At 37.8% G+C, this 12,160-nt stretch overlaps 2 protein-coding genes across 4 annotated transcripts in view; one reads left to right on the top strand and one right to left on the bottom strand.

The window, feature by feature from the left end:
• Positions 1-12,160, top strand: part of RPC14 (RNApolymerase 14 kDa subunit) — a 189,296-nt gene that overhangs the window by 77,932 nt on the left and 99,204 nt on the right. The gene's annotated exons all lie outside the window — the stretch shown is intronic.
• LOC147634840 (uncharacterized) lies at positions 6,701-10,823 on the bottom strand. Of its 3 annotated transcripts, XM_086804023.1 has the most exons (5): positions 10,425-10,797; positions 10,114-10,159; positions 9,813-9,901; positions 9,153-9,334; positions 6,701-9,059 (listed from the first exon to the last, which is right to left on the bottom strand). In XM_086804023.1, exons 4-5 carry the CDS (start codon positions 9,315-9,317, stop codon positions 6,957-6,959), a joined length of 2,268 nt encoding a protein of 755 aa, XP_086660149.1. In that variant the 5' UTR covers positions 9,318-9,334; positions 9,813-9,901; positions 10,114-10,159; positions 10,425-10,797; the 3' UTR covers positions 6,701-6,956. The 3 variants fall into 3 exon arrangements, with proteins under 3 accessions (XP_086660149.1, XP_086660147.1, XP_086660148.1); XM_086804021.1 differs by lacking the exon at positions 9,813-9,901 and having other exon boundaries at positions 10,425-10,823; XM_086804022.1 differs by lacking the exon at positions 9,813-9,901 and having other exon boundaries at positions 10,277-10,796.

Below are 12,160 nucleotides of genomic sequence, written 5' to 3'. Positions count from 1 at the left end.
TTACGAGATGATACATGGATTGTATAGACCACACCAAGATGATATCAAGCATGTAAGATCTCAAGCAACCCATTTCGACCATGTACAGGCCACATTCTAACCATGTGCATAAGTGATTGTACATACCACACCAAGATAACACCAAGCATATAGAGCTCACATAAAGCCCATTCTAACCATGTGCAGAAGTGATTGTACATACCACACCAAGATAACACCAAGCATATAGGGCTCACATAAAGCCCATTCAGACCATATGGACTACCCTGCTATGCTCTATGACATCATGCATGGCCATTATGTGGATGATGCATGTGTGTCCATGGTGCACATGATAGCATGTCTGTCCATGCCATGTTGCATGTTGACATCGACTCATCAGATGTTGACATGGACACATCAAGCACCACATCATCAGAGTAGTCCACTTAAGCAAAACCCATGAAACCAAAACTCGTCTCGCCAAATAAATTAACCTTTTAAAAACGAATAAAGAATCATAGTTATCATGAGTAAAGAGTCTTTTTTCTACTAAGCACATCTGTGATTATGTTCTCCTTCCCTAATCTATACTTGATCTCAAAGTCAAACTCTTGGATAGTCTACATTCATCTTCTTTATCTCATATTGAGATCACTCTAAGTGAAGGTCCATTTTAACCTCTTATGATCAACAGTTACCAAGGTGAGTTTTTTTTTCCAAGAAGATAATGTTGCCAAAGATTTAAACTATGCACTATTATTAATAGGTTTGAGTCATGGACAGAATAATTTCTCTTATGTGGTCTCAACTTTCCAGATTCATACATTAAGATTCTACTAATAGCAAATCCACTGGTATCAGTATAATAACTTTAGAAGGCTTACCAAACTCTAGGAGATTCAAAATAAGATTTGTTACCAACACAACCTTTCACTTATTTTAAAGGTGCTCTAGGAGATTCAAAATAAGATTTGTTACCAACACAACCTTTCACTTATTTTAAAGGTGCTATGCACATAAGGGTCAATCTCAAAACGAAGTATCCTTCTTGAGAAGCATAGTTAAGGGAAAAGAAATCTTGGAAGATCATTGGATAAAGATCCATGCCATCCTATTAAGCCAAAAAAATCATTGGATAAACATCCACTGCCATCTTGTTAAGCCTAAAAATCCCTTAACTTTCTTTACCATCTTTGGCTATGGCCTCAATCAATACCAATAGCTTACACCTTTGCCAGGTCAGCTAAAATTCCATCCTTTGACACTAAGAACCCCAAATATCAATACGATTGGTAAAGAAGGTAAAATTACTCTTGTTAGCAAAAAGTTTGTGCTTCCATCCTAATTTGATAGTATCCTTACTTCAAGTCAATCTTCGTAAATATATGGGCACCATGTAATCAATCTAAAAGCTCATCTATCCTAGGAATGGGGTACTTATATTTTATGCTTAGCTTATTTAATCCTCGATAAATAATACATAGTCTAAGAGTTTCATCCTTTTTTTAAAAAAAGTACAGGTGCACCACATTGAGATACATTTGGTCAAACAAAGCATTGCTCCAAGAGTTATCTCAAGTTCAATTGCTTCTAAAACGGCCATCTTATAAGCTCAACCTCATGATCTACTTCACGAGTTAGAGGTATTTTAGTCAAGTCCTCAGGAAATATATCAGCATATTCACTGAACTGTTTAGGTTCCTTAGTGTTAGATTCCTTGCCTATAGGATTTAGCTTAGCATGTTTCTTCCTAAGTCCCTTCAATATCTTAGATGCCTTTACAAGTTGTAAAGGTAGGAGCTCCAGTTACTCCAATTCCTTACACCTTGTTCTTGTTCGCGAAGGTCCATGAAAGAAATAGGCCCCTTGTGGTAATGGATATCGACCTGATTTCATGTAAGCCAATCCATACCAATAATTCCATCATATAATCCTAAAGGCAAAATTCTAAATTCACACTCGGTCAAGTTTCCATGTAGAGAAAATCGAATTATGTACGTCTCACTGCGCGTAATATGACAGGATTTTTATCTTTTGTGAGAATAATAATCATGGCTTCCAATCCTTAATTTTAAAATAAAAAATTAATTCACCAAATATTTTAAGAGAACAACAATGGACTACGAGGGGATTTTTATCTTTTAAGAATAATAACCATGGCTTCAAACCATTATTAATTTAAAAAGTAACACTTTAGTTAATAAAATATTTTAGGAGAACAATGAGCCATGAGGGGATTTTTCCTTTTTCAATATTTGCTTAGAATTTTGTATTGCAAGATGGAACAAAGTTTATAATCATGTAGATTAATCAAGAAGTAGAAAGGCACCCTCGTTGAGCTTAGGAGATTTCATCCCCACCCCCACCCCACACACACACACACACCCCACAATATGAATAGATTCTTAAAGATGTCCAAACCAAACAATATAGGATGTCCAAACCAAATAATTTATTCTAAAGGATATCCAAACCTATGGGACATACATCAAGAATTGAAGGTCGATTTCTTAACTTTAACCCATGGAGGTTCATGGGTTAAGAGGAAAAGTCATGCTTTTGGTTCATAATGTTGTTATCCTTTGAAATTATTATTAGGATTATCTTTTAGAATATTTTGTTGGTTTGGACATCCTTGAGAATATATTCATATCAGGGGGTGCCAGGTGGGGGATGAAATCTATGAAGCTCAACTAGGGTGCTTTCTACTTCTTGCAGAATCTACTTGATTCTAAAAACTGTTTCATTCCTCTTTCATAAAAAATGCTAAGAAAAAAAAAATTAAAGGAAAAATCCCGTCATGGTCCATTTTGTGTGTGTTGTGGGATAAAAAGATTGAAGTGTTAAAGGGAAAAGATTGGATTACAGGAGTGTGTGACTTGTCTCAAAACCCATAGGGTATGCAGATATTGAATCGAATGCTATTGCAAACCAAGAAGATGTGTCTTTTCCTAATCTTAGTATCAGGAATCGAAACTTGGATATAAGATTCTCCTTCCCAAGCCAAGAAAGTTCTTTGGAGAATTCTCCCCATGATCAAACCAAATACTTTGCGAGGCTTCGTTAAACCCTATATACCCAATTGGGGTAGTGTGAAATTTTATAACATATGGTTTTTAGGATGCATCCAATACTTTTATCCGTAGGAACAATCATCAAGGTTAAAAAACGATCTAAAGAGAGATATTGTTGAAGTCATAACAAGTTAAGATCCTATACTAGTAGTAGTTCGCGAGCATCATAACAAGTCATAACAAGTTAAGATCCTATACTAGTAGTAGTTCGTGAGCGTCTCGCAACTATTAACAGCGAAACATAATGTATGGGATACAAGATAATCCTTTGTGTGTGTGTGTGTGTGTGTGATTTAACAACAAGAACAATAAATAATATGATACACTTTCACCATTGAGAATTAAAAACTAGAAGCTTTTAACATTACACAAAAAGGAATCATGGCATGCTTTTGCATTTAAACTTTCATGAGGTATTTTAACGTGCATTGAAAATGAAGAAAATAATAAGACACCAAAATAAAGCCCTTTTCTCATCAAACTTTGAATGTCACATTTAATATGAGAGCTGAACTAAATAAAGCTATGGAAATCCATCAATCTTAAAGGTAGTAGTGAATGAGCATGTATAATTCTTTCAAAGGACAACAGTATTTTTGAACTAAAACCACAATAGTTTAAGGGAGGAGGGGGAGGACATTATGCTTTATCAAATCTAATATCTGATAGATTTGCTAAGATAAAATTACAAGAGATAAAATTATAATGAGTTATGGTTTGCTAGACTAACGGCCAAGGGTGTCTAAGTAAAAAATGAGGTATAAAGCTAAGTTTAGGTAAAAATTATTACAAGTATGCTAATTCCATAGGCTAGATAGCTTAAATATATTCATAAGTATATATTTCCACAAGCTAGGGGAGAATCGATGGTATTATATTAAAACAACATACAACAATTAATTAACAAGAGGTAATTACTTGGAAAGCTAACAATCCTTACATAAAATCTACCTATACATCTAGTTATGGCATGCATATTAGAATAAGAGTTCAATCAAAGTTAGTAAAAGGGCCTACCAAGTGTAAAGGTCCAGCTATGCAAAAGATGCAACAAGGGCAACCATTATATGAATAAGCAAAAATGCTACTTATTGCTATTAGAAACTATGTGCATATATCTATGCTAGACATGCACCTATTATTTTGAAAAATTTAGCAATATATAATGCATACGAGCTACAACATGGCTGTCCTATACCCAACGTACAAGCTAAGATAACTTTTGCAAAGCAAAAAACATTAAGCTGCTGAAATTGTAGTAGCCTTATTATTTTTACACAATTTCTTACATTTGCAAAAGTTAACATGATAACGGATGCATACGTGGCTGGAAAACTGTGTTTTAAAAAGGAAGACATCTATGCATAACATCTAGTTATGGTATGCATATAAGTAAGAAACCATTATTTGGCTTTTTCAAGGGGCTGGATAATGGTGATATCCAGCCCCTTGAAATAATTCATATAAGTAAGAAACCATTTATTGGCTTTTTACCATATAATTTGTGTAGTGTTCCTTAAAAAGCATACTTTAACCATTATTTCAAGGGGCTGGATAATGGTGATATCAACACCATTATTCCTTAACCATAATATCTGTAATAATGTTAGAAGGACAATCATTCATAAATATCATCACCAAAAAAGATGTATCCAACAACATGACAGGACTAGGATTAGCTAGGGTATTAGTAAGATACAATTCATTATCATGTCATTCCATTAACTAAAATCAATCCATTGAAAGAAAAGCATACTAATGTTATAATGCTAGTATAGATTAAATGGTCATGTAATATACTACTCATAGGCTATTTGTTTGGGTATAGTGTAGGTATTACACTAGAAGGACGGGAACTAGTTAAAATATTGATTTGAGACAAACATTGTTATTACACTAAGGCTATCATACAGCTGATAAGAGCAAAGAATACCATGGCTGAATTCCACCAATACTACCCTATACATGCTAACAATTGTTAACATGAAACCTTTATCATTGCTAGCTTAACATTCCAAGTACTAATCAAATAATTCACACATCAAGCATGCTGTGAACATCATGTGCTTGTAACATAAATAGATTAGTATGCTAGAATCACCACCTCATCATGTGCTTGTAACATAATAGATTAGTATGCTAGAATCACGTTAAATATACTAGTCACTTGTATGTAATATGCTAATGCTTATAAATTGTAGTAAGTATGCATTATGAGGAAGAGCATGCTAAGTGAGCCTATGCTATTATTATAACATTTTGGGTGTTACAATCTACAGTTTGATGATGTACACAAGCAAGAGGGGTTAAACCGTTGGTAGTCTGCCTATGATGTATATTTCGTGGTTAGGATTTAGCAGGACAGCTATGTAGATTATTTTGATATATCTATTAGGTAATCAAAGCATCTTGTGCAACATTCCTGATTGTGTGTTAAATCAATTGGGTATACTATAAAACTATTGCCCAATGGAAGTCCCATAACAACCAAATACTCGTGCATTCCCAATACTAAAGAAAAACACAACAAATATGCCATTGGCCCCCCATACAGCTATTGTTAAATCATGTGGGCCAATAGATGCACTGTTTAGCTAAGAAATCATGCATTTCTCAAGGGGTTAACATCAGGCATATATTATGTACAATAGGCATTTGATTAATACACAGTAAGAAAAATGCTAATTAAAAATCATGAATGTACAGGGCTATTTGGGCCCATGCTTGCCATGGGGAAGGCAAGAGGGAAACCCAAGCCAATAGTTCCAATAAGCCTGATGTTCTAAATACACGTATGTACTGGGTCATGTTGCGGAGATGATGCTTGCAGTCCACGATCATCCAGGGGATACGCTCCAAAGGGGTGAGATGCAATCGTGGTTGAGAGAAGGGTTGAGGCCATACTTCGCATTTATAGTAGCCGAAGCTTGCAGGGCTACTATCATGTTGGGTTGGCACTTTCATTTGTGGGAGGGGTGTGTAGGGCCGCCTTTATTACCAAGGATGTGTCGCCGATTTGGCTGGACATGGCCAGCTTGCACCATACAACAGTGGTTTAAGAGCGCGGGGTGAGCTGCTATGTGGAGCCCATTGATGTGGGGCACCATCTCTTCGAAAAGCACAAGGATCGACCATGCAGCACAGGTTTGTAGGGAGAGTTGGTTTTCGATTAGCAGCAAGGTTGGAAAAGAGAGACCACACTGTTAGCTTTAGGGTTAGGTTTTAGAAAAGGGGTTATTTCACACCATTGTGGATGACAGGGATGATAGGAGTCAAAACAGTTAGGGTCTAAGTAAAGGTTAAAACCTTTTAGTTTTAAAAGCCCATTCATATGGGTGACCTACTTAGATAAGGGTTAGGTTAATTGAAAAGTAGTTTATAGGAAAAAGTCATAATAGGTAATAGCTTGTTTATGTATGTGTGTGTGTGTGTATCGTGTGTTTGTTTAGTTTTGTATGATGCTGCAAGTATTGAATGTGTGTGTGTGTGTGTGTGTGTGTGTGTCCAGTTTCAAATGCACACCCCCATTTGGGCAGCAGAATACAAGGCACATCACTTCTTCAAAAGGTATCACATAAAAGTGAAATCATGGAATGGTCTTCCAGAGTAGAAATGAAGTCACCACATAATCACAGCCAGAGTTGAAATGGAACCACCGCATAATCACATTCCAAGATTACACTCTGTATTTAAAAGGACCATATTAGGATAGCTTCTTCATGTACTCTGTTTTAATCAGAATCGTAATTCTTCCACAGTCCACACACTCGTGTTTCACATAATGCAAGAAAAATGTACTGGGAAGTTGTGGAAAGCCGGAATCAGTGTCAGTCCCAAACTGGTCCCGAAACCAAGATAAAACCACATTGATTGAAGTTTCATGCTTGTGTAGGACTTCTTTCATATCTCTTTTGACAAGGAAGATCCAAAAGAGCTAGCTGTAGTAGGTTTCTTCTGCCTGCGTGAGGCAATTCTAACCAAGGTTTTGGTCCTTGAGATGTTTATGTTTAGGACATTCCCAAGAGGCTCAGAGTGCGGCTTTTGAATGAATGATGAAGACTGTTCATTGCCATGATTCTTTGTGTGGTTTTGCTGAGTAGTCAAAGCCATGGCTCTCTCTTTTAGTCGTTGCTCTCTTTCTCTCAATCTCTTTAGTTCACTCTCCACCGACGATTTCCTTGTTTCTGCCATCTCTGCTCTATGCAGAGCCTGTTTTAGAGCAGTTTTAATGCTCTCTATCTCTTCTGATATCTCCTCTTTGCTTGATTTCAGAGCTGAAACTTGATCCACTGTGTTTTTCAGGGACATGTACTCTTGCTCTGAGATGGTGACTTCACAGCCAGTCTCTACTTCTGAAGCTCTTGGAACACTCGTTTGCATGTGTGCAGACATGACTGAAGCTATTCTGGCAACTTCATTTGTAGCCTTGGTTGCATCACCTTCTTGCACATTGTCTTGTGGCATGCCTCCTGGAGTCTGCATAGCATATTTGACTTGCTTGGCATCGCTTCTAGCTCTCAACACCTCTTCTCTTAAAGCTTCTGTTTCTTCCTTCGCGTTTTTCGCTTCTGTTTCAGCTTGTTTCAAAGCCTGGGAGAGTTGTGTAATGGCCTTGATTGCTTTGGCCTCTGCAGCTACATTGCAGCTTTGGGCTCTGGACACCTCTTCTTGTAAAGCTTCCATACCCGCCTTCATGTTTGCTGCTTCTGCTTCAGCTCGTTTCAAGGCCTGGGAGAGTTGTGTAATGGATTCCGTTGCCTTGGTCTCTGTGGTGGCATTGTGGCTTCTAGCTATGGACACCTCTTCTCGTAAATCTTGTATTTCGTTCTTTGCTTCTGCAAAGTCTGCTTCAGTTTGTTTCAAAGCCTGGGAAAGTTGCGAAATAGAGACTATTGCCTTAGCCTCTGCAGTTGCACTGCGACTTCTCACTCTGGACACCTCTTCTCGTAGGGATTCTGTCTCAGCCTTCGCTTTTGCCACGTTAGCTTCAGCTTGTTTCAAAGCCTGGGAGAGTTGTGAAATAGACTCTATTGCTTGGGCTTCTGCTTCTTTCAGCTCCGCCCTCAACCTTGTAAGATCTGCACTTAGAACCGCTGATGCCGCTGCGGCATTTGCTTCTCTCTCTTTCAAAGCTGCCAGCTCTTTCTGTACAGTCTCTGTTTGGATTCTAAGTGATTCCAATATGGCCAAGAGGGAGGCTCTGTTGCAGCTTTTCTCTTTCTTCAGACCTCCACCTGGCTCACTCGGTTTTTCAAGCTCTAACCTCATTGCTTCTACATTGGCCAACACTTCCAATGCAGCACTAACCCCTTTAGCTTCACCATCTTTGACACATTTCAGCTCTTCCCTTGCCCTTATTGACTCGTTCATCATTGAGAGAAGCTTGAGTTCAAACTCATTTGCCATCTCAAATCCTTGTCCAGTCCGTAACTCACCTGTGCGACTACTTGATGAGTTTTGGGCAGCAGGCTTTTCCTTGGTACACACTTCAAAGCAAGCAAGCTTTAATATACCCAGCCAATTATTTATCCCTGCAAGCTCTGTGGTAAGGTTTTCAGCCCCATTCACACTATCTTCCATAGCCACCAAAGCTGATTCAGTCTGCTCAAACATAGCATCTTGTTCAGTAGAAGAAGCCAAAAGCTCCTGCTTCAAGTCTGCTAACTCTTGTCTCACAGTTTCCATCTCAGCAAGTGCAGCCATGTGTTTCTCGTTTCCAGATCTCAATTTGGACTGCCAAACCACATACTTTTCTTCTGTGTCTGTATGACCATGTCTGGATCTCCGCGCATTGTATAAATCTGATCCAAAACCCTCTCTTGCAGTTGCCTTAGAGTGAGTCGTCTTCTTAAAACTCTCATTTGTATGCTCTAAAGTGTTCTTTGCCTCTTCTAGCTCAAGTAGAGCCTTGTCTTTCTCTCTGTCTGCAATCTCCAATAGCTCCTTAAGTTTAAGCACCTCTTCTTGTGCACGGAGTAGTTCAGCATCACGGGCAGCACGTTTCTGATCCAATCAAGATAAAGCAAGCATATTAGTTATAGTTTGTGATCATAGATTCTACCAACAAATATGGCATCAATGCCATCTTGAACATACCTCCAAAAATGCTGATTTTTTGGAGCCAATTTGCTCCCCAAATAAACTCATAGCTGCTCGGACTGATTCAAAAGGAAGGCCTGTGTCTACTTCTGCTCTTTCCAAATTAGATGGAAGATCGATGGCCTTGCCATCTGGTGCTGTAAAGACAACTGGTTTTGCCATCTTCCTGGTGTCTACTCCTGCATTAATAATATTATTAGTCAACTTGATCAAGCTTAGATATAGCTGCACATGCACATGATTGATTACCCATGTTTACAGACATTATGCACATGAGAACCTGTTTTCTAGATATAAAACACCACTGAACGTTTCATTCCTTAGTAGGCGTCTTATAGGTATCATCCAAAGCTTCTATAAGCCATTTGATTTTCTTATGACAGCTGCATGATGGAAAGACAGCATCAATGCTGTCCTACGGTTGGATGATCCAAGGGCTTATGTTGCACTAAGATAGTTCAAGGATTACACTACTGCATGCAACACCGAAGGTACTCCAAACATGAATCACATGTTTAATAAAGGCTACTCACTTCTAGCTCAAAAATGTCAAGTAAATGGCCATCACATCCCTTGAACAACAAATCCATAACAGCCTAAGACACCCATCACGTCCTTTGAATGGCCAATCCATGCCAGGCTAGCACTGAGTAGTACCTTTTGCCTATGTCGTGTCACTACGACGCATCACATCCGCCCTTGCATAGTGGATCCATGCTAACCTCGCACTGAGTGGTATCTTTTGCCTATGTCATGTCCCTAGAACACCCATCACATCCTTTGCGCAAATCAACACCATCCTAGCAATGAGTTGTACCTTATGCATATGCCCTCATCTCACATACTTTGGCCACAAATGTTGGAAATTATTATCAATGAATGAAGGAGTATCTAATTATTCTAGTGATATCTTAGCCCACCACATGCAAAAGAAGCAGAAGGTGCTTCCAAAGCTAACCTGAGGAAGGTCCCAGTTGCACTCCTAAGTCCAATAGAAGAGGGTTCTGCACATGACAAAAGCATATATGATTAAAAAGCACTTAACAGAGGAGATTAATGAGTAAACCAGCACTTAATCGAGGAGAGGAAGCACAAAAGGGCATGCAAAAAGGGATGGCAACCTGTTCAATCCAATCTAATCAAGGCATGTTATGAGAACCCAATTCAAATGCCAGCTGAGGGACTTGGTAAAGAAGGACCCAATTGCAAGAGCCACTATAGAAGAACGAGAACGAAGAGTATGTAGCCGAGGCAAGGGCCCAGTGTTACCTGCACAATAAGGGCTGGTTGATGGGTGCGAGATGGAGAAGAGGACACTGGACTCTTTCTTTCTGCAGCAAAATATCATATTTCTGGCTTCGTGATTTACGTTCACAAAAATGCGCTCAAAAACAACGCCACTAAGCCGGCCATAGATGCTCCTACTCTATTACTTTGCCAGAAAAAAAAAAAAACTCTCAAAATAGTACCATTTAAAACAAAATAACACTATACATATTTTTTATTAGCAATAGTACACTTAGAATGTGTAAATACTAGCCCACGGGAGCCTGGTAGAACAGTTGGGTTGCCCACGAGCGCATAGCTGAGTTGGTAGAACAGTTGGGTTCCATTGCGAGGACCCAGGTTCGATGCCATCAAGCTGTGTGACAGGGTGAGCCGATGGATAATCCACCTTCCCACTAACAAAATGTGTAAATACTAGAGAATACAAGGGAGAGATTTGAGAGGATATTAATGTGAGAGATTTGAGAGTATATATTAATGTGAGATATTTGAGAGTATATATTAATGTGAGAGATTTGAGAGTATATATTAATGTGTCAATACTAGAGAATACAAGGGAGAGATTTAATGTGAGAGAATTAAGAGTATATATTAATGTGTTTATTAAGATAGCCTAGTCAATAAATCAAAATGATTCTTTGATGTTTAATCATGTTATGTTGGAGATCTCATACATGACAGTCAAGAAACCTATTTTTTATTGTTTGTTAAGATGGAATTAAACACATAATATCTATTTCGTTCCAAAAAAAATCAATCTATCAAAATTCGCTTGTATAGTCAATTGTACACAATGATCAAGGAATCTTTATTTTTATTGCTATTTTACATAGCATGGGAAATACATTTAGTTTTAAAATGTCAATGCTTTTACTATGTGTTGCCATGAAGAAACATAGTTATGGAATGACATAATACTATAGTAAGAACAATTGAAAAAATGTACTCATGTTTGCTCGAGTAAAAATTCATTCAATTTTCTCATCAACATAGAAACAAGGATGCTATTAAAAAGTACACATGTTAGAATATCAAGAGAAAATATCAAAAATAGTTTGGATACTCTGATTGTTACTTTTATTGTTGAATATATGAAAAACATCTCATTAAATTATTGCACATCATCATGTCAATCAACATTAATCATTGATGAAGTCAATCATTTGACTATGGCAATGTTTCTTTTGTGCATCTATGAGTAAATGGGAAAAAAAGAAGAAAAATTTTACCACACACAAGGTTCTATGGGGAGGAGGTGGCACAAGTCTCCCCTTTAAAAAAACTATAATCATAAGGGGAGGTGTTGAAGTGGAGGCTCCGGAATTGTTGCAAAGCTGTATAGCATGTTACATGGTGGCTCTTGATTTGAAATGGTTTTGGAGTAAAGAAGAAAAATACCATACACAAGGTTCTATGGGGAGGAGGTGGCACAAGTCTCCCCTTACAAAACTATAATCATAAGGGGACGTGTTATTCCCCCATTTAGATGAGAACTTTCATTGATGAAAGTGGAGGCTTCAAAATTGTTATAGAGCCATATAGCATGTTACATGGTGGCTACTTGCTTTTAAATGGTTTTGGAATGAATTCCTTACTTGTTTCATATATGTTGTCTAGTCGTTGTTTGGTAAAATCTACATGTACATGGAAAATGAGAAAATTGAATGTCAACTTTGAAGAAATAAGACTAATAACCCTCTCCTAAATTATACTTTTTC

The sequence above is a fragment of the Cibotium barometz genome, chromosome 10 (assembly GCF_041138505.1).
Source record: "Cibotium barometz isolate CiBa-2024 chromosome 10, ASM4113850v1, whole genome shotgun sequence".
Taxonomy (NCBI): Eukaryota; Viridiplantae; Streptophyta; class Polypodiopsida; order Cyatheales; family Cibotiaceae; genus Cibotium; species Cibotium barometz.
Note: the sequence above shows the minus strand (reverse complement) of the source record. Positions and strands in the feature narration are given on the sequence as shown.

What these genes read in the sequence shown, in the direction of transcription:
- LOC147634840 (XM_086804021.1), bottom strand. Translation starts at nt 9,317, where the DNA reads ATGGCAAAACCAGTTGTCTTTACAGCACCAGATGGCAAGGCCATCGAT. An exon ending in AAAAATCAGCATTTTTGGAG is followed by an intron (nt 9,060 to 9,152) that starts GTATGTTCAAGA and finishes TGATTGGATCAG; the next exon opens with AAACGTGCTGCCCGTGATGC.